General features: G+C 38.4%; 1 protein-coding gene across 4 annotated transcripts in view; it reads left to right on the top strand.

Moving 5' to 3' along the window:
- smg7 (SMG7 nonsense mediated mRNA decay factor) overlaps positions 1–20,677 on the top strand; it is a 136,842-nt gene that overhangs the window by 58,791 nt on the left and 57,374 nt on the right. For 3 of the 4 annotated variants that reach the window (XM_069938203.1, XM_069938206.1, XM_069938204.1), the window contains exons 13-14: positions 4,661–4,780; positions 8,445–8,871. In XM_069938203.1, coding sequence (XP_069794304.1) covers positions 4,661–4,780; positions 8,445–8,871 — 547 coding nt within the window. The remainder of the gene's footprint in view (positions 1–4,660; positions 4,781–8,444; positions 8,872–20,677) is intronic. The other variant, XM_069938205.1, reaches the window with a different exon arrangement.

Raw genomic sequence — 20,677 nt, forward strand, 5'->3', positions numbered from 1 at the left:
TTCTAATACTGTGCTGCTATATGTGATTGAACTTTAAAACCTGCTTGCCCGTTATTTAAATCTTTGCAGACATTAATTAGCTGGTTTAAATCCATTCTAAATCCATTCATGGGCTTGCCTAACTCCATCTGGTAAAAGCTCTCTCTGATTTATACCTCTTGAGGAGTTTGTGTTTCCTTGTCTTTGTTGGTAGTTGCACTTTCTGTTACATAAGCACTGCTGTATAGACTCATCACTTAACTATTTTTTCCATCTTCCTGTTCACCTTTAAGATCCTATTTAGATTTTCGCTATTGGCCAAGCTTTAGATAATTATTCTTAATATCTTTGTGAATTGTTGTACTTTCTCCACATCCCCACCCCTCTCTCCTTTAATCTCTGAAATGCCTTGGACATTTTTCTCTGGTAAAGACCTTGCAACAATTGATGAAAATGGGGGAGAAAAAAGACGATGCTGGAAATCTAGAGAAGTGAAAAAGCAGGAAATGCCAGCCAGCTCAGTTCAGACAGCATTTGCAGAAAGAGACAACTTTTCATGACCTTCATCAGAACCCATAACTACTAGGAGTAGCACTTGTGAACTAGGCAGATAGTTTTAAAAATTACATTTATAGAATTTCAAATTTATTCAGTTTGCTTCCTTTATTTTCCTTCCCAATAGTTTATTGATCTTTGTAAAGGACAGCAAATACTCTAGCTTGTAAATGGCTCGAGTAGCCTTATCTTAAAGTTGCACATTTTTTTACAATTTTTTTAATAAGTTCATCTAAATTAGCATTCTAATGATTGAGGTGGTGAGGAAGACTGTGGTGTGTTAATCAATATCAATTCATTCGAACTGATGACGTTTGTATTTTATCCACATACTTTTTTTTGATAAAGCCTAATCACATTTGGCCTGAGACACCCATTGTGGATTATTTTGTTCTTTTACTAATATTTTAACTACATTAAGCAATGCAGAGCTGCTGCATGTGTGACTGCAGCTTTTCTTTATACAATTAAACTTTGATAATCCATTATCCCTTTTATTTCCGAGAAATCCCAGTGATTCAGTATATGGTTCATTGTGATCTCTGCACATTTCCACTTCCCTTACTGACTCACTGAGGGTCCCTAGGTTCCCACGCTCTTGACAACTGGCCAGGGGAGGGGGAGATGGAGATGGGTCTTGTGCTCCGTGCTGGCTGAACAATTCTGAACAATATTCATGTAGCCATAACTTGCTTCACTTTCATAATAAAATGGAAGCAGCAGTCAATCTTCTGCAGAATAGAATTTTACATTTTTATTTGTAATGTTGTTTCCTGATTTAGCTCCTATACAGCATTTTAATATTCCTACACACTTGGATCCTTGTGTTTTGTGAAAATACTTCCATCAGATCACTCATAAACTTAGATGTATGCAACTTATTAATTATTGAAACCAAACTTACTTCATTCATCTATCAGAACAAAGCTTGATGCTAATATGTAGATGAACCATAGTTCTTTATAACTGAAAATCACAGAAAAGCTGGAGGAACTCAGCAGGTATAACAGCATCCATAGGAGGTAATGATCTATAACCATTTCTGGCTTAAGCCCTTCTTCAATCCTGAATTGAAAAGCTGGAGATAAGTGAAGAATGAGCAGGGGGAGGAATATGGACCAACAGACAAAAGGTATTAATTGGATATGGAGGGGAAAACAGGAGTGAGGAAAGGTGAGAATTGATGGGTGGAGGAGTGCTGTTTTTGGCTCTGTGAAAGCAGAGCTGGATCTGTAAAATGACGGTGCTGGCTCGACGGGCCGAAGGGCCTACTCCAGCTCCTATTGTCTATTGTCTATAGAGGAGGGGAAGAGAGACAATTGCAGGTGGCCTCAGTCTGGCATTGCATGAGACCATGGACAAACAGATGAGGTTCTCCATTCCAGATCATACAAGGTGTCCTCCTTCAAAAAAATGTGGCTTCCCCTCTATGATTGTCACTCAGCCCTTATCTGCATGTCCTCCATTACCTGTACTTCTTCCCTGACCCCCCTCCCATGCAAAACAACAACCGGATTCTCCTTGTCCTCACCTACCACTCTGGCAGCCTCTTTATCCTAACATACTATTGTCCTCCATTTCCATGCATCTACTACATGATCCCATCACCAGATACATCTTCCCCTCCACCTTCAGCAGAGAATGCTCCCTCATTCATTCCTCCCTTCTCACCAATCACTCCCTTGTCACTTAACCCTGGACCACAGGAGATGCTCCATTTGCGCCCATACGTTCTCCCTCACCACCATTCAGGGACCCCAAAACAGTTTTTCCAAGTCTTTCAACACTTCCTTGTGAAGTAAAACATAAAAAGTCTGCAGATACTGTGGTTGAAGTAAAAACACAATGGTGGAGCAACTCAGAAGATCAAACAAAGTCCTTTATAAAGCCAAGATAAAAATACATAGCCAATGTTTTGGGCTTAAGCATTAAGATATGGAAAAATGTTGGCAGGTGTCCAACTAAAAGGATAAGGGGGGAGATGTGGTCACAATGGCAGGAAGTAATAGGTAGAGGGGGCAGCAGCAAGCAAGAGGAGGACTGGCTAGGTGAATAGAGAAGGAAGAGGGTGGAGAGCTGACAAAGGGAAGGAAAGGAGAGCAGGTGAGCAGAAACTGATTAAAAAGTTAGTTAATGCTATCTGGCTGGAGAGTGCCCAGACGGAAAATCCAATTTAGGGGTGGTCTTGGTGGGATAGTGTATGAGGCCATGGACAGATTGATTTACTGAATATGATGCTCCCTTTGAGGCCTTTCTACTTCGAAGAGACTGGATGCAGACTGGGAGATTGCTTCGCTAAGCACCTTTCCTCTGTCTGCACCAGTAACAGAGACCTTCAGTGGCCAACCATTTCAGTTCTGCATCATGTTACGATACTCACGTGTCTGTTCACGGCCTGCTAGACTATCCCACTAAGACAATCTAAATTGGGGGAACAACACCTGTTTTCCATCTGGGCACTCTCCAACCGGATGACATTAACATTGACACTTCCAGTTTCTGCTAATCTGCTCTCTTTTCCCCTTCCCACCCCCCCCCCATCAGCCCTCTACCCCCTTCCCTCTCCAATCACCTACCTACCCCGCTCTGCTCGCTGTTGTGCCCTTCCTCCCTTCTCTACCTATTACTTACTGCCTTTGCAACCATGCCACCACCTCTGGCCTTTTAGTTGGATTCCTGCTGAAATTTTCCATACCTTGATGAAGGGCTCAAGCCCAAAACATTGGTTATGTATTTTTTTATCTTTGCTATTTAAAGGATACTGTTTGACCTGCTAGGTTTCTCCACCATTGTGTTTTTACTTTCCTTGTGAATTTGTGGGGTCAACGACTGCATCTGGTGCTCCTGATACAGTGTCCTCTATTTCAAAAAGACTGGAAACAGACTAGGATATCGCCTTCATTGAACACCTTGGCTCTGTCCGCCACAATAGCATGGATCTCCCAGTGGCTACCCATTGCAATTCCCTGCTCCATTTCCTTTCCAGCATATCTATCCATGGTCACATGTACTGCCAGACTGAGACCATGTGGAAAATGGAGGAACAATACCTCATATTCTGTTTGGGGACCCTCCAACTGGATGATATAAACATCAACTTAGTACCACAGTTCCCCACATCCCATTTTTCCTTGTCTAAGTGCTGTTTTCACAAAGCCAAAAACAACCCCTTCCCCCATCAATTCTCACATTTCCTTTCTCCTGTCTTCCTTGTCATATCCTTTTGACTGATGGTGTGTATTCCTTCCCCCTGCCCATTCATCCCTTCTCTTCATCATTTTAATTCCGGTGCCTGTCTGCTTTTTACTTATACCTTGAGTTCCTGAATTCCCGAACATCAGTTATAAATCTTTACCTCCAATGGATGTTGTGAGACCTGCTGGGATCCTCCAGCACTTTTGTGATTTCACAACAATCACACCATCTGCATGTTTCACTCTTTATAACTGAAGAACTTTTATGGCCTCTGACCTGAAATGGAGGTTAATATTCCATAATTTTTGCTAATTATATTTTGTCCCTCTGATCCAGCTTTCTGATGTTTGTGCATGATTGTACAAGTGTGCTTTTATGCAGTGTTTGATCTCCAGCCATTTGGAAAGTGTTTTGATTTGTCTGTCTTGGTTCCAGATTGATGACATCAAATTAATTTCCAGCTCTCACAGTTTTAATTAATCTCTACATTGTAGAATGCCAATCTCACATTTTCAGTTTTCCAAAACATGGAACTAAGCTCGTTTCAGTGTTTCCTTCTCCCTTCCAGTCTCCCCTTAAGATAACATTATTGAATGTCAGTTGTAGATAATTCTTCCTGTACCTCATTGTTTTGATACTATTAATTTCACCAATGCTTTTCTGAAATTGAAGAGATTGAGTACACAGAAGTATTAAAATATTATCTCTTAAAAATGAGGAAAGATAGAAGCACACAGCTAAGAACAACTTTTTATCCTTGTTCGGCTTGTATGGATGTAATCCCCTCCCCCGCCCCCGACCAAAAAAACATGATTGTTTACATTAATTTGTAATAATCCAATAATTCTTTTTTCTTTTATCATGGTTTCTGTTCTGTGTAATATATCTATTCAAGATGCTCTATACGTTGATGTATTTCATTCTTGTAAAGAAATCTGGATTTCTCGAGCGGGCACCAAGGAATAGTGGGAGACAAGGAAGGGCAGCAACTAAGGACACGCCATCAGCGATTGCTTGCTTTGGGAAAGTGGATAGCAGAAAATCATTCCAGGTATATTGTCACTGAAATGTGGGTTTGCAAATCACTATATGAACAAATTACATTTGGCTGATGGTACCTATAACGAAGGAAAAGGAATTGGAATTGTGTGTATTTTAATTTTCAATTTTTCAAAAACAAAAAAAAACTGCTCTCTGATGACTCAGCAAGTTTATCCAATGGTGTTTGAGCCTTACAAATCAGAAGGGTCCTTAGTTTGATCTCTGACTTGCAGTGAGCTAGCTGTTGCCATAGCAATGTGTATCATTGGCCTTGGGGGTTTAAGTTTACTGATTATGAAAACAATACTACTCTAGTGGAATTATATTATCTATGTGGTGTGGAACAGTTTTGATCTTGCTGCATTTAAAGAGCTTTTTACTGTTGGTCAAAGATAACAGTAGTTATAGCATTAAAGAAATGTGTTGACAGTTTTGTCAGGGGTAGATCATGCTTAACAAACCCTGTAGAGTTTTTCAAGGGGGTTACAAAAAAGATTGATGAAGGGAAGGCTGTGGATGGTCCTGGGTCCACTATTGTTTGTTACATATATATATATATATATATATATATAAAAACGATCTGGAAGAAGGGGTGGTGAATTGGATAAGTAAGTTTGCAGATGATACAAAGATTGGTCGTATTGTGGACAGTGAGGAAGATTATCGTAGCTTAAAAAGAGATATAGGAAAGCTAGAGGAGTGGGCTGAAAAATGGCTGATGGAATTTAATACGGATAAGTGTGAAGTGTTGCATTTTGGAAAGGCAAATCTAAATAGGTCATATACATTGAATGGTAGACAATTGAGGAGTGCAGAGCAACAAAGGGATTTAAGAGTTATGGTAAATAGTACCCTCAAAGTTGATACTCACGTAGATAGAGTGGTGAAGAAGGCATTTGGAATGTTGGCCTTCATAAATCGGAGTATTGAATTCAAGAGTTGGGATGTTATGATGAAATTGTACAAAGCATTGGTGAGGCCAAATTTGGAATACTGTGTGCAGTTTTGGTCACCAAATTATAGGAAGGATATAAACAAAATAGAGAGTGTGCAGAGAAGGTTCACGAGAATGTTTACAGGATGTCAGGGTTTGAGTTACAGAGAAAGGTTGAGCAGCCTGGGGCTTTTTTCTCTGGAGCGTAGAAGATTGAGGGGGGGATTTGATGGAGGTGTTCAAGATTTTAAAAGGGACAGAGAGAGTCAACGTGGATAGGCTTTTTCAATTAAGAGTGGGGGATATTCAAACCAGAGGCCATGGTTTGAGATTGAAGGGGAAAATTATAAGGGGAACATGAGGAGAAATTTCTTCACGCAAAGGGTGGTTGGGATGTGGAATAAGCTTCCGGCGGAGGTGGTTGAAGGAGGGACGTTATTTACATTTAAGGAAAGACTGAATAATTATATGGAGGGGAGAGGATTGGAAGGGTATGGACCAGGTGCTGGTCAGTGGAACTAGGAGGGTGGGGATTTGTTCCGGCATGGACTAGTGGGGCCAAACTGGCCTGTTCTGTGCTGTATATGGTTATATATGGTTATATATCTGAAGGGGGATAAGGAAGAAGGCAAAATTTGATAATGTATTACAGGTAATCCTCAACTTACCACCTATGCAACAAATACATTTTAAAAAAAAATTAAAATTCTGCTTTTATGGTGAAAATAGGGGTCTATCTATGGAAAATAATGTCCATGGCAGGGGTGGCCAATCTCTTGTGAGAGCTGGCCTTGATGCCGCCATGTTGTACTTGACAAATAATAACATGGATACAGTGAATTTCCAGTGTACTTCCATTTTGAGTTATGACCGGTTGGTCAGAACGGAATGCAGGCCTAATTTGAGGACTGCCACTGAGAATGGTTGCAATGGCCAAGTAGTAACCAATTATGTGCACCAGCTTTAACATCAAAACTATAGGTTGCAATATTTATACAAATTTGAGATACCTTTTAGTTAGTGCACAAGCATTAAATATAAATGAATTTTTATGATCCTTAAATTATGCTGTTATGTAGCACTGGACTACTCTGCAAAGGTTGGAAATGTGAAAAGCTAATTCATCTGTTAACCTTCACATTAGCTGTTATTCTCTGGACAAAGATTCATTGGACCACTTTCATTTGAAGAGAATGCACACACTGCCATTTATGTTCTCTTGTGGCTTTTCATCTCAACAATTTTTCCAATGTTAAAATTAATTTCAAGTTCAGAAGGTGGGATGTGGTTAATTCTCAAATATCTGTCACCCATTTGTCCTTGATGTTGAAGCTCAGATCTTTTAAAAGTAGCTACCGTGCATAATTTGCCACAAAATACTCTAATATTCTAGTGTAGGAAGCAAAATTTAATATGCTTGAGTGTGAATTATCACATTTATTTAAAAAGAATTGGAGGAAGAAAACTTGAAACAAAACTGAAAACGCTTCTCAGCAGGTTGTGCAATTTTCACGTGAAGAGAAAGTTAAGGTTAAGGTCAGAATTTTAATGCATCTTAAGTCGCACAGAGGAGGGGAGATGGATAGAATGTAGGGTGCAGACCAATATTGTCATAACAATTACTTCAAAGCTTTTGAAAAAGAAGAGAGAAAAAGGCAGTCTGAAATAACTTGGGTGGGGTTAATAAAAAGTAATTAAATTGAACAAAAAAAACTCTAACTTGGTTTTTAAGGTATTTGTTACCATGGCAATTTTGGTTTATGTCCTAATACACATGCCCTATGTTCTCTCCACCAGTACCTCTTTGTAATTTAAAACACGGTAATGTTTAAATCTGATGAAAAAAATCTTGACTTGAAATTTTGACTCCCTACAAATGCTTTTTGACTTGCTGAGTACTTCCAGATTATCTGTTTTTAACAACCTATTCTAATTATGTTTTGTATCTAATATAAAACACTTGCTCTCACTTTAAATAATATACTGTCTAATGTTGAAATGCAGGGAAATTGCCCTTTAATTGTCTAAATGTATCTCAAATGTTCAGGTTGAGAATTTATTAAAGAGATTGCTTTGAAGTGAGTTTATAACTGATAGGTAAGGGACAGGGCTAGATCATTTAGCCCATAAAATCTATTCCTTCAAATAATTAGATTGCCAATTTGTATCTTGATCTATCTACACACTAAATTTCTTGATCCTTAATACCATAGCCTAATAAAGATCTATTAGTCTCAGTTTTGAAATTTTCGGATGATGTGCCAACCTTTTATATTGGGAATACGTGTTTCAGATTTCACATGAGTTATTTTGAAGAAATAACATGAAAAGAATGAGCAGGAGTAGGTCTCACATCAACAGGCTCGTACTTTTTAAATCTGCTTTTCCATTTTTGTTACAAAATTGATGGTACTTTTTAATCTCTAATACTTGTGGTTCATATTGGTAGCAGGATAGTAGTTTTCAAAGTTTGTGTAGTGCTCAGTGAATGAAATCAGTACAATGACCAGAAATGATCTTTCTTTTATTGACCCTTAATTTTAATTTTGCTGCTGCCCTTGTTCTGGACTCCTATAAGAGGAACTTGTTTTTTTTTTACCTCATTGTCAGTTAAAATTAAATTGCTCTTTGATTCGCTATATATGATTAAATACAATCTCGTGTAGACAAGCCATCATTATAATTTAATCCTTTTCCCTTAGATTATGTACATATTTCTCACAATTTGTTAATTTCCCAGACTTATCCAGAGCAGAAATGAAGAAGGTAAAGTGATGTTTGTAACTGACATACCGGAAATGGCTAATGAAGAGTCATCTGAAACAAAGGATAACCTGATTTTGCTGGAACCTCCCTTTTTAGAACCACCTAGTGTGGAGATTGGTCAAGGTTTAAAATCTGTCTTGTCATCAGGCAAGACTCAGAGTAACAGTTCAGAAAGTGGAGAAAAACTGGTTACCTTCAAGGAGAATATTAAACCAAGAGAACAGAATCGGAATCATCATCAAAAAGAAGCCATGAAGGAAAGATGGGACTATAACAAAGGAAATGATATTGCGAACAAAATGGATGTAAAAAGAGAGAGCAATAAAAGAAAGTCCGAACCAAAGAAAAATAATCAGGACAAGAACCTGGATCATGCTCGCAAACAGAATGTGGCAGTGCAGGTAAGAGCCTGCTTTTAAAATTTCAGTGGTAGTGACCACAGTACTAGGACATCAGACGGATGGTTGTGGATTGAAATCTAATTTTTTTTTTAAATTGAACATTACTGAGAAAGATTCACTGCACTTGGTTTAATGTGTCATGTAGCACTTGTAAATGTTGATGAATGATGTGACATTAAGCCCAGGCCTTATTTGCTGCTGTAGGTGAGTATTAAAGATCAAGGGGAAAGAAGCACAGTGTAGTTATCCTTGATGGGATCTTTTATTTGAGCAGACAAATTTTTAGTTTAATCCCACGTTCAAGAGATATTAGTGGACCAACCGATTTTTTTTTTTTTTTTTTTTAAAGAGTGAGAGAGAGCGGCACTCAAGTCAGGGAGAAGAGTTTAAAAAGGAGTATTTCACGGTTCTTGCCACATTTGCAGCAGAGTGAGGGTGCTTATGCAGGAGAAAAGAAAAGAAAAGCAGGGACAGAGTGAAGTGACCATTGTGGGAGCAGCTGTTTGTGAGTGGTCAGTGTAGGTGGGAACTTAAGGCTTTGGCTCAAGGCTCCAGCAAGGAGTCACAAGTGAGTAGCAGTTGAGGCTTTTTTGTAGTGGTTATATAAAAGTGGCCAAATTACAGTTAATTAAATAAAGTAGACATGCAGGATCAAGTGATGTGTTGTAGCTGCATGATGTGGGAGCTGGTGGACCCCATTGTGTTTCATGGTGACTATATCTGCAGCATGTTGGTTGCTGGAGGAACTCTGGAAATTGATGACCTGGAATCTGAACTTCAAACATTGTGACACAACAGGGAGGGGGAGAGGTACCTGGACATTTTATTTAAGGAGTTAGTCACACCTATTAGAATAGCTGCCTCAAATTCAGTCTGTGGTCAGGGACAAGAGTGTGTGACTGCGAGTTAGGCTTGTAGTAGTATCCAAGTGAGCACTGGAGGAGCCTCAGCCCTTGATTTTGTCTGATGGATCTGAGATTCTTACTCCCTGTGTGGATAACAGTGGGGGCTGAAGGAAGAATGAGCAACCAACTGTGGCACCATGGTTCAGGAAACCATTCAAGATGGGGGAGAGAAAAGAAATGTAATGGTAATTGGGGATAGTATAGTTAGGGGAATAGACAAAGTTGTCTTTCACTGCGTTAGAGATCCCAAAGGTTGTGTTGCCTGCCTGGAGCCTGGGTTTAGAACATATTGTCTGACCTGCAAAGGAATTTGCAGTGTGAGGAGAAAGATCTAGTTGTCGTTATCCATGTGGGTACCACTGACGGGTAGAACCAGGAAAAAGGCTCATTGGGGAAATTGGAGGGGCTCAGGACCAAAAAAGGTGGTAATCTCTATACTACTACCTGAGCCATGTGCAAATTGACACAGGATCAAGAACATTAGAGAATTAAATGGGAGGCTTGAGGATTGGTGTAGGAGAAGTGGGTTCCAATTCATGGGAAATTGGCACCAGTACTGGGGAAGGAAGAAACTATTCAAAGGGGATAGACTTCATCTGAACCATGATGGGACCTGGATCCTGGCAAATTGCATAACTAGAACTGTGGTTTGGGCTTTAAATAGTGGGGTGGGTTTAACAGATTGGAGAACAATGGATAAAATAAGAGTGGGGATAAAGTAAAATCATAGTTTTAAAAAGAGAAAAGTAAGAGTAGAGTGTATAAAAATCAAGTGTAAAAGAGGCAAAGATTATCATATTTTAAAAGCACAATGAGTATATGGGCATTTTATGTGAATGTCCATGGTATTTGAAACTAGGTCCATGAATCTTTGGCACAAAAGGATATGATTTAGAGCCATTACGGAAATGTGCTTGCAGGGTGAAAAGGATTGGGAATCTATGGAGCAAACTATTGAACCATTTGGGTAGGGATTAGGAATAGTAAAGGGAAAGGAATATTGAATGGAGTGTCTATAGATCACCCAATAATAACGTTACAGTGGCACAGGCAATAAACGAAGTAATCTTGGAGGCATGCAAAGATACAACAGCAGTTATCATGGGGGACTTCAACACGCACATAAATTGGGTGAATCAGGTTGGTAGAGACAACCTCATGGAGAATTTCGTAGAATGCTACTGAACATGTTACTGAACCTACAAGGCAATGTGCTATCTTGGATCTGGTCCTCTGCAATGATACTGGTAAAATAGATGATCTTATAGTTAGGGATCCTCTTGGAAAGAGTGATCACTGTATGATTGAGCTTTTAGTACAAGTGAAGGGTGCAAAAGTTAGGTCTAAGACCAGTGTATTATGCCTAAACAAGGGAAACTACAAAGGGATGAGGGAGAATTTGGCCAGTGTAGACTGGTAATGGAGTCTATATGATGGGATGGTTGAGGAACAGTGGAAGCTTATCAAAGGGATTTTTCACTTGGCTTAACAAAAGTATATTCCAATTAAAAGCAAGGACAGTCAGGGTGGGCATCAAATTAAAATCTCTTGCGTACAAATTCAAGAAGAGCAGTGAGAAACTAGAAGAGTGGGAAAACTTTAAAAAGCAACAGAGTGAGGATTAAAGAAAGTTAAGGTAGATTTTGAAAAAAAGTTAAGCACAAAATCTAAAAATGGACAGTATGTTTTTATAATTGTATAAAGAGGAAAAGGGTGGCCAAAGTAAAAGTAGGGACCTTGGAGGATGAGAATGGGGAATTGATATTGGTAAAGAGGAAATGGCTGAGGCTTTGACTTCATGGTGGAGGAACACCTACCATGCCAAAAATAGGCTATGGATTTCAATAGGAGGTAAGCACCTGGATACAGTTACTATCACTGAAGAGGTGGTGCTGAGCAAACGTGTGGGTCTAATGATATATGTCCCCTAGATCCCAGAGTACTGAAATAAATGGCAGAAGTTATAGTAGAGGCTTCAGTGGGAGACATTACCAAACTTCCGTGGACTCTGGTCAAGTCACGGCAGATTGGAAGGCAGTGAATGTCACACAACTGTTCAAAAAAGGATGTAGGCAAAAGGAAAGTAACTATAGACCAGTTAGTTTAACATCTGTCATTGGGAAAAATGCTTGAAGCTGTCATTAAAGAGGAAATAGATCTAGTTTGCTTCAGATGCCTTGCTATTAGTCAGATGCAGCAAAGGCAGGTCCTGTTTGACAAAATTACTGGAGTTCATTGAGGATATAGCAAGTTCAAATCCACGCTGTTCACGTTCGATAAGGTATTGCACAAAAGTCTTGTTCGTAAGGATGCATAGAGTCGGGGATTATGTTTTAGCATAGAGGATTGGTTAATCAATAGAAAGCAGAGAATAGAGATACATAGATTTTTTTTCTAGTTGCAATCAGTGGCTTGCTTTGTGCTGCAGGGGGCGATGCTGGGCCTGCAGCTTTTCATGATATACATTAATGATCTGGAAGGGGGCAGTGTAGTGTATCTAAATATTGTGAAACCACTAAGCAAATTGTGTAGAGGAAGCGAGAGTCAGCAGAGATATAGATAGGTTGAGTGAGTGGGCATGGGTCTGGCAGATGGAGTATAATGTTGGTAAATGTGAGGTCATCCACTTGGGAAGGAAAAATAGATTATTATTTAAATGGCTCGCAAGTGCAGCACGTGGCCGTGCAGAAGGACTTGGCAGTGCTTGTGCATGAATCATAAAAAGTTGATTTGCAGGTGCAGCAGGCTATCAAGAAGGCAAATGGTGGCCTTCGTTGTCGGAGGAAATAAATTTAGGAGCAGAGAAATTGTGCAGCAACTGTACAGCATTCTGGTGGAACTGCATATGGAGTACGAGATAGAGGTTTGGTTAATCAATAGAACGCAGAGAGTTTTGCATTGGAATTTTGGCCTCCTTACTTGAGGAAGAATATACAGGATATACCTTGGATAACGTGGTTAATACGTTCCAATCAAGTTCAGTGTTATGGAAAACCGCCCTGTTCAAACCATTATTACATTATACTTTAAAGTAATACGTTCCGATTCTATAACGTTTTATATCTATAACTCGAGCAAACGTGCATAAAATATTTAAAAGGAATATAAAACTGAAAAATGATAAAGATCTTTATTGGCAATAAGTAAACATTGTTTATTGAAGAAAATATCTGTCTAATGTAGTTTGCAATACTTTAGTCTTATTTTCATCATGCATATCTTTATAACATTAAATAGCATTTTGCAATTCTTGCCAAACTAATGCTTCTCTTGATGTTTGGTTTTACATCCATAAGGTAACTGTTGGCACTTCATTAACATCTTCATTTTTCAGCTGATCTTCATATAAACATTGTTGATCCATTTCAACGAGAGTTTCATCATCAAGTTCATTTGAATACAAATGAATACATTAGTGCACATTGTCATAGTCCAAAGTTTCAAATCCAAGGTCTTTTCCAATTTCCACCATGTCTTGAGAGGCTGTTTTAATTTGCTTCAAAACAACTGATGTAATGTGCATTATGCAGTAAAGGATCACGGCAAACAACTCTTGTGTGGTTTGCAGTCACTTCAAGTCATGAATCACCGATGTTTTTGACTACATTCTTGATGTTATAACCTTTCCAAAACTGTGCTAAACTTAGGGATTTTCTCCTGTTGAGGCTGTAATGACTTGAAAAAATGTTTGTCACAAATAATAAGCCTTGAACGTGGCAATGACACCCTGCAACAATGACGTTGTGTTTGGCGGCAAAAAAAATATTTTGACATTTTCCTTCAACATAGTTGAATGAGCTGGTGGGTTGTCAAATAACAATAACATTTTAAAATCCAAGTTATTATCTCTGCAGTAATGTTAGGTTGCAGGACAAAAATAGGTTGTGAACCATTCTTCAAACAATTGTCCAGGCTCTTTTATTTGATCACTACATTACAGGAAGTGCATTTTGTTGCATAACCTTTAAGAGTCCTTGGATTCTCTGAATGGTACACGAGCAGAGGTTTTTATTTGAAGTCCCCAGATGCATTTCCGCCAAATAGAAGTGTAAATCGGTCTTTCAAAACTTTATAGCCTGGTTGAGATTTTTGTTTTTCAGTTAAAAAAAAAAATGCATGATGGCATCTTTTCCCAAAATAATCCGGTTTTGTCATCATAAAAATGTGCTTATCTTTGTAGCCTCCTTGGTCAATCATTTCTTTTAGTTCAGTTGGAAAGCTTCCAGCTGCATCACTATCAGTACTCACAGATTCGCCAGTAATTCAAACATTATGGACCCATGCGTTTTTTTAAATGTAAAACCAACCACGACTTGCTTAAAGTGTTTCCCCTTTATTTCCATTTTCTTCGTTTTCTTTTAATGACCAATGGAGGCTTATTGCTTTAGCTTGAATTGTCATTTGACTTAATGGAATTCTTTTCTGGTTGCAATCTTCAATCCAGATCATTAAAAGACATTCCATATTTTCCATTGCAGAACTTCTATGTCTAAAAATCACTTCATTCATTCATGTCTTCATTTTGTGCTATTTTAGCAAATGATGCACCATCTTCATGTTGCCTAATAATTTCCAGTTTATTTTCTAGTGTTGGCCATTTAGATTTATTATGTGCATCACCTTCACCACATTTCCTTTTTCCACTCATATTGTTTGTAAGGGTGCACTTTTATACAATTAGAATATTATGGAGCAGCCACAGCCTTCCCGCTCAATCTAGAGCGATACTAAAACAAGTTGAGCAATAATGAAGTTGAATGCAGCCGAGTGGCGAGCATTGCTCAATTAAAGCACCACTTGGTAATGCAATATTAACAAAATATATTAAAATTATAAACCACGTTATATCAAAACCTCCGCTATTCAAAATTGTTTAATACAGGGTATGCCTTTGGAGGCAGTGCAAAGGAGGTTCGCCAGGTCGATTCCAGAGCTGAGGGGGTTAGCCTATGAGGAGAGATCGCATTGCCTGGGAATGTACTTGCTGGAATTCAGAAGAATGAGAGGGGATCTTATAAAAACATATAAAATTATGAAAGGCATTGATGAGGTAGAGGTAAGTTGTTTCAGCTGGTAGTGAGACTAGAACTAGGGGACATAGCCTTAAGATTCAGGGTAGTAGCTTTAGGATGGAGATAAGAAGGAAGTGATTTTCCCAGAGTGGTGAATTTATGGAATTCTCTCCCTATTGAAGCAGAGGAGGCTACCTCAGTAAGTATACAGCCATGCATCGACTTGAGTCCGGGTTACATTCTGGAAGTGGAGACACAAATTGACTTGAGCATAAGCCAATCATTATAGGCAAAATATATTGTACAACACAAGATACCATGACATGCGTATATATTAACCTAAATGTCCATATTGTACATATGTCTAAACATCATAGTTAATAAAATGTAAATACTGTACAGTACCTATAAAAATATACATACGTGGCAATAATAGTAATAAGACTGTATGTGTACTGCACTTACCGTGATGGTGCTGAAGGGCTGTACGATGGAAAGCAGCTGCAGAGTGTAGGGACTGCATAGTACTCTTCTAATGTAGAGTACAGGGTACAGTATTCAACAAAATCGATTGTTACAAGCCTTGAGGACCCCAAAACCCAGCAGCAATAGATATTCTCCAAGACAAATGGTTACTTAAACAAAAGTTGCTTTTAATTATCCTTAAACATGAAAACAAAATCACACTTTAACTTGTAGCTATTGACTTAACTAACCTAACTTAACCCCCTTCTAATTCTAAGTGCATGTGTATGTAATGTATGTGCAAGTTCAGAAAAGTTATTTGATTCACAGTCCAATCTCCGTTCTCATTCCTCCAAGTTGACTGGTTGCAGGCAATTCTTATACTGTGCACAGAATTTAACATTTATGAAGTTCACCAGGCTTTGGTGCTTGAAAGATAAATGGTTACCTCTCAGGAAAGTTCTTGTCGGTTTTCAGAGAGAGATTTGTTGTACGATGACATCCACAACTGATTCCTTTTTAATCAGCCACTCCAGTGTCGTGCTGACGAAACTTGCCCCTTCAGGTTTCTCCAGATAATAACCTCTTTCTTTCAAGTTACCACAGAGTTCCTTTCTGTTTTTTTCTTATTCGAAATGAAACATTATGCAGCCAGTCTTCTCCTCTTCCATGAACCACAAGGACTTTGACCAGGCTGTCTTTCAAATGGGCTTTCCATAAGCTTGTCCTGTTCCAGTCCCAGCTACTTCTGCTGGCTGTAACATTGTACAAGTGATCGATATCTCTCTCTCTCTCTCTCTCTCTCTCTCTCTCTCTCTCTCTCTCTCTCTCTCTCTCTCTCTCTCTCTCTCTCTCTCTATGTGTGTGTGAGAAAAGGCCCGTTTTTCTCTCTCTGCTTGCAAAACCACATGACTCTATTAGAATAGCAAGTTCCACTCCAGACAGCCTGCAGCTCCAATTAGTTCCTTCATCCATTGCCTTTTTGTAAACAACAATCCATTAGTGATTTTTCTTGGGCACTCTTCAAAGCTTTTACAAAGGCTCTTAGCACTGGCCTGTCTAGCATGAGCAGACCTCCAGTATTTTAAATGAGATCTGTTTTAAAGTGTTTTTATGTGACTTTCACTAAAAAACCTGCCCCAATTTATCTCCCAAAAATTATCCATAATCTGTCACACAATAAAAACAAGAATTCACTGAACAGTTGCATTTAATTTTATAAGCTAATTTTTAAAATTTACTTTTCAACTGAACCCTCATTGTCATCATCAAATACCAGGGTCACTTCACTTGAAGAACCTGGCTGAGGCTCTTCCATGGGAGGAGATTATTTTTCAGGAAGATTTCTAGTCAGGTCCAGCTTTTTCTTTCAGCATCCTGAACAAGACATGAGCCTTTGCTGTGATCATCATCTGGCTTGAGGAGGGAATACAATTTTGATTCCGATCTTCTACCAAGTTGCAAGCAACTTCTCCATATCAGCTACAGGCCTCTTCTGTTGCTTAGTTATTGTTGATTTCATTGGTTCAGCTCCTTTAACAGCCTGGGTAATTTTCTTTAGATTCTTCAAGATTGTGGGTACAGTTGAGTGAGACCATCCCAAGTCACGCACTATAACATTTACAGTTTTTCCACTTTCATATTGCTTTAGTTTCTCTTCCAAATTGTTTCTGCCAGAGGCTTGCTTTGGGGATGTTTAGTGGCCATGATACACTGTATATTTTCGGTTAAAATTTTGCCAACGAGATAACACACAAACAAGAGACTGCAAGAAATGTGATTTGATGCCAGATGTTGGTGTCTCATATGCTATTGAGACTAGAAAAAAGTCACATAATACTATATTTAGAATTCAACATACATTAAAAAGTTTTCACTTTTGTGTACCATAAGGTAGACAGAGTTGCTATTTTGTTCAGAGCCCCTCATAGAAATAAGGTCCCACGAAGAACGAACTCGCGACCCCAGTTTACAAGACCAGTGTACTGAGTGTGCTTTTTTTTCATTAGTAAATATAGAGAGTACACATTAACGTAATAATGTAGTTCGCTGCTACAAGCTATGGCTCTGCGGAGCCTGTAGCACAGAAGTTATAGCTGCATGCAGGTTAGTTTAGAAAGAAAATGCTGTTCCCAGAAAGAATGACAGGAACCCATTTGAGTGGAGTTGACACACTCAGCTTTATTAGGCTCACAGCCCTGCTTTTATTGTCAAGATGAGGGGCGTGGTCAAAGCCCTCTAAGCACTGATTGGTGTGTTTCTGATCCGCTTTCCCTGATAGGCCAGTTAAGCTCTTTGATTGTGGCCAATTGGAGGGAAGCGCTGCGAGCTCGTGCAGCCTGCTGGATCGTCGCATTTGTCTTTCATTTTGAGGCCCCGTGGGGGAGCTGCGAAGGTCCGCCACAATAAAAAGTACATACCGGTCGGTGCACATATTATAGATTTCAATGACATACAGTACAACTCTGATTAACCAAAACAACAAATCAGAAATCCTCCTTTATCTGAAATTTTTTTGGAGCCAAACTGACCTCACAGATTGGGGGGGAAAAAAATCACCATGAAATTAGAATAACGATTGTCCTCATTTCAGTAACTCCATCTCATCTCTACATTTCTTCTTTACCTTTCCCTTTTGACTTTTCTTTCCAACTTTCCCTCTAAAATTGTGTGATACTGTCTCCCAGCTACAAGCAGTCAGAAGAATCCCTAGTCCTGGCATCATCAAGGAGAGTGGCCTCCCGGGCAGGAGTGGAACCTCAGGCTCAGTGGCCTCCCCTTCCCTCCTATCCATTTCCATCCCTCCCTCCTTGACATACTGGAGGTCCCAGTGCTGACTCTGAACCCTCCACTCGACCTACTACCGCACACCAGACACCCTGATGTGCATATGTGGTAGGCCTAGGGGAGGATTCTGAGTTGCAACTCGGGTGTCGGGAGCCCGCCAACTTGCCAGTGAGTGTTTCAACCACCTGGGAAGCCTCGTTGGGGAGTAACGGCAGCAGTGGATACTTCCTGACTTGCGACCTATGTGACTTAACGTCCATCCACATATATGACTGAAAATTTCTTTAAAAATATGAAGAAAAATAAAAAAAATTACGCAGATCATCTTGTATTTGACAGACTATAACAGGGATAAAGGGCATGTAAGAGCCAAAATATGCGTACTTACCTTAATAATTGACATCCTGGGGACCAGAGTTTTGGCGCGGGCATCATGATTCCTGTGTGTATGCGTGAGTCTTCAGTTGGTGCATGTAAGATGGGTTCACGTGTTGGAATTTGGTTGACACATGCGCGAGAGTTAAGGGCGCACATTCAATATTGTTAGGGTGCTTAACTCTCATGCATGCGCCAACTGAACTCCAATACATGAACCCACTACGCATGTGGCAACCAAAAACTCGCGCATGCTCACAAGAATCAAGTTGACCACCCCTAGCCCATGGAATGGGACCCCACAAAGCAGACTAACAAGATAAGCATTTTGACTAGAATGTAGAAAGATTCGCCAAGGTTAAGCTGTCATCGTCAAATTTATGATGAAAAAAGATTGTATTAAAAAGTTTGCTTTAATTTAATTAAATCAGCTTTTATTTTTGTTAAAGGAATATAATTCAACTTATACAAATGCTGATAATTAGCATCCACAACTACTCCTAAATATTTAATTTTTTTGTCCATCTGAGATGAGTAATCTGTCTACAATCTGTATAATCTTCCTCTGTAATTGGTAATACTTCACTCTTATCCCAATTTTGTAACCAGACATTTCCCCATATTGTATCAAACAATTTTGTAAATGTCATAACGATTGCTGGGGATTTGTTAAGTAAATTAATACATCATCTGCAAACAAATTAATATTATATTCCTCTTCATTTATTTTAATCCAGTTAATTCTATTATCTTTTCTAATTGCTTGAGCTAACGGTTCTATCACCAATGCAAACAAAACTGGTGACAAAGGACAACCTTGTCTAGTAGATCAAGTTAAATTAAATAGATCTGAAATTTGTCTATTCGTCACCACTCTAGCTGAAGGATTTTTATATAAAGCTTTAACCCAACCAGTAAAAAAAGGTCCAAACTTAAATGTTTCAAGTACTTTAAATAAAAAAAACTCCATTCAACTCTACCAAAAGCCTTTTCTGCATCTAAAGCTACCATCATTGATTGATTCAAACAATTTTTTGACGCATTAGTCAACATTAATAATCTAGCAATATTATCAGAAGCAAATCTATTCTTAATAAAACCTGCTTGATCAACATGTATTAAAGACGGTAAAAACTTTGCGTCTATTTGCTAATACCTTAGCTACTATTTTATAATCTACATTCAGTAAAGATATTGACACAACTTTTAATAGGTCCCTTTCTTTTTTTGGAATAACTAATAATAGATCTAGAAAAATATTCCGGAAATGCTTGTTCTTCTGTAGCTTGTTAAGAACATCCATAAAGACAGGAGGCAAAACTTCATAAAACTCTTTTATATAAAAAAAACTCTGCTGTAAATCTATCCTCTCCATAAATCTTCCTTTGACTTTGATGGGACGTGTGAACTGTATTAAAATGAATATTTTCCCTTGTATTCAATATCTTTTTCAATCAATTCCATGTTTGCTTCCAAGGATGTTTTTTTAAAGAGTTAAATGCGGCAGTAAGAATTGGCTAGAGTTTCATTGCAAAAATTGACATGGAAATATGCATTAGGAGGATTATAATTTCCTCATTTTCAGAATTATTATGAAGCAGCCCAATTAAAATTTATTAATTGGATGTTTGATATTAGCCATCCTCCTAGTTGGGCTAAAGTGGAATTAGCACAGATTTCTGAATCTATTGTACATCAATTTATATTCAGATGGAATCCTTATCTTGTGCAGAAATATAATGTACCAGTGTTATGACATTTATGTGTGGTTTGGTATTAAAGAAATTTGGTCATTGGAATTGGAGATAAGGTTTTATTACAGAATAAGTTAATACCTTTCTCGATGAACAATCAATATTTAAAGATTTGGCAACTGAAAGGTATTAAAGTGTGAGTGGATTATTTTGAAGAAAGGATATTTCTTTCTTTTGATCGACTTCGGGAAAAATTTAAGGTGCCATTAAATTCTTTGTTTGCATATTATCAGATACGTGCTTTAGTAATGGATCATTTTGGGCAAGAATTGAAGATACCTAAGTTAACTAAATTTGAAGATTTAATTGTAAATGGGGTAAAGAAGGGATTTATTTCAGAAATGTATTCATTGTTGCAAGAAAAAATTGCTAAACCAGATTTAGATAAATCAAAGAATAAATGGGAAAAAGATTGATCTTTGGAAGTAACCCAAGAATAGACTAGTATGTGTGAAGATAGTGTGACTAAATTGATTAATGTTCGATATAGTTTGGTGAACTATAATTT

This window comes from Narcine bancroftii, chromosome 5, assembly GCF_036971445.1.
Source record: "Narcine bancroftii isolate sNarBan1 chromosome 5, sNarBan1.hap1, whole genome shotgun sequence".
Taxonomy (NCBI): Eukaryota; Metazoa; Chordata; class Chondrichthyes; order Torpediniformes; family Narcinidae; genus Narcine; species Narcine bancroftii.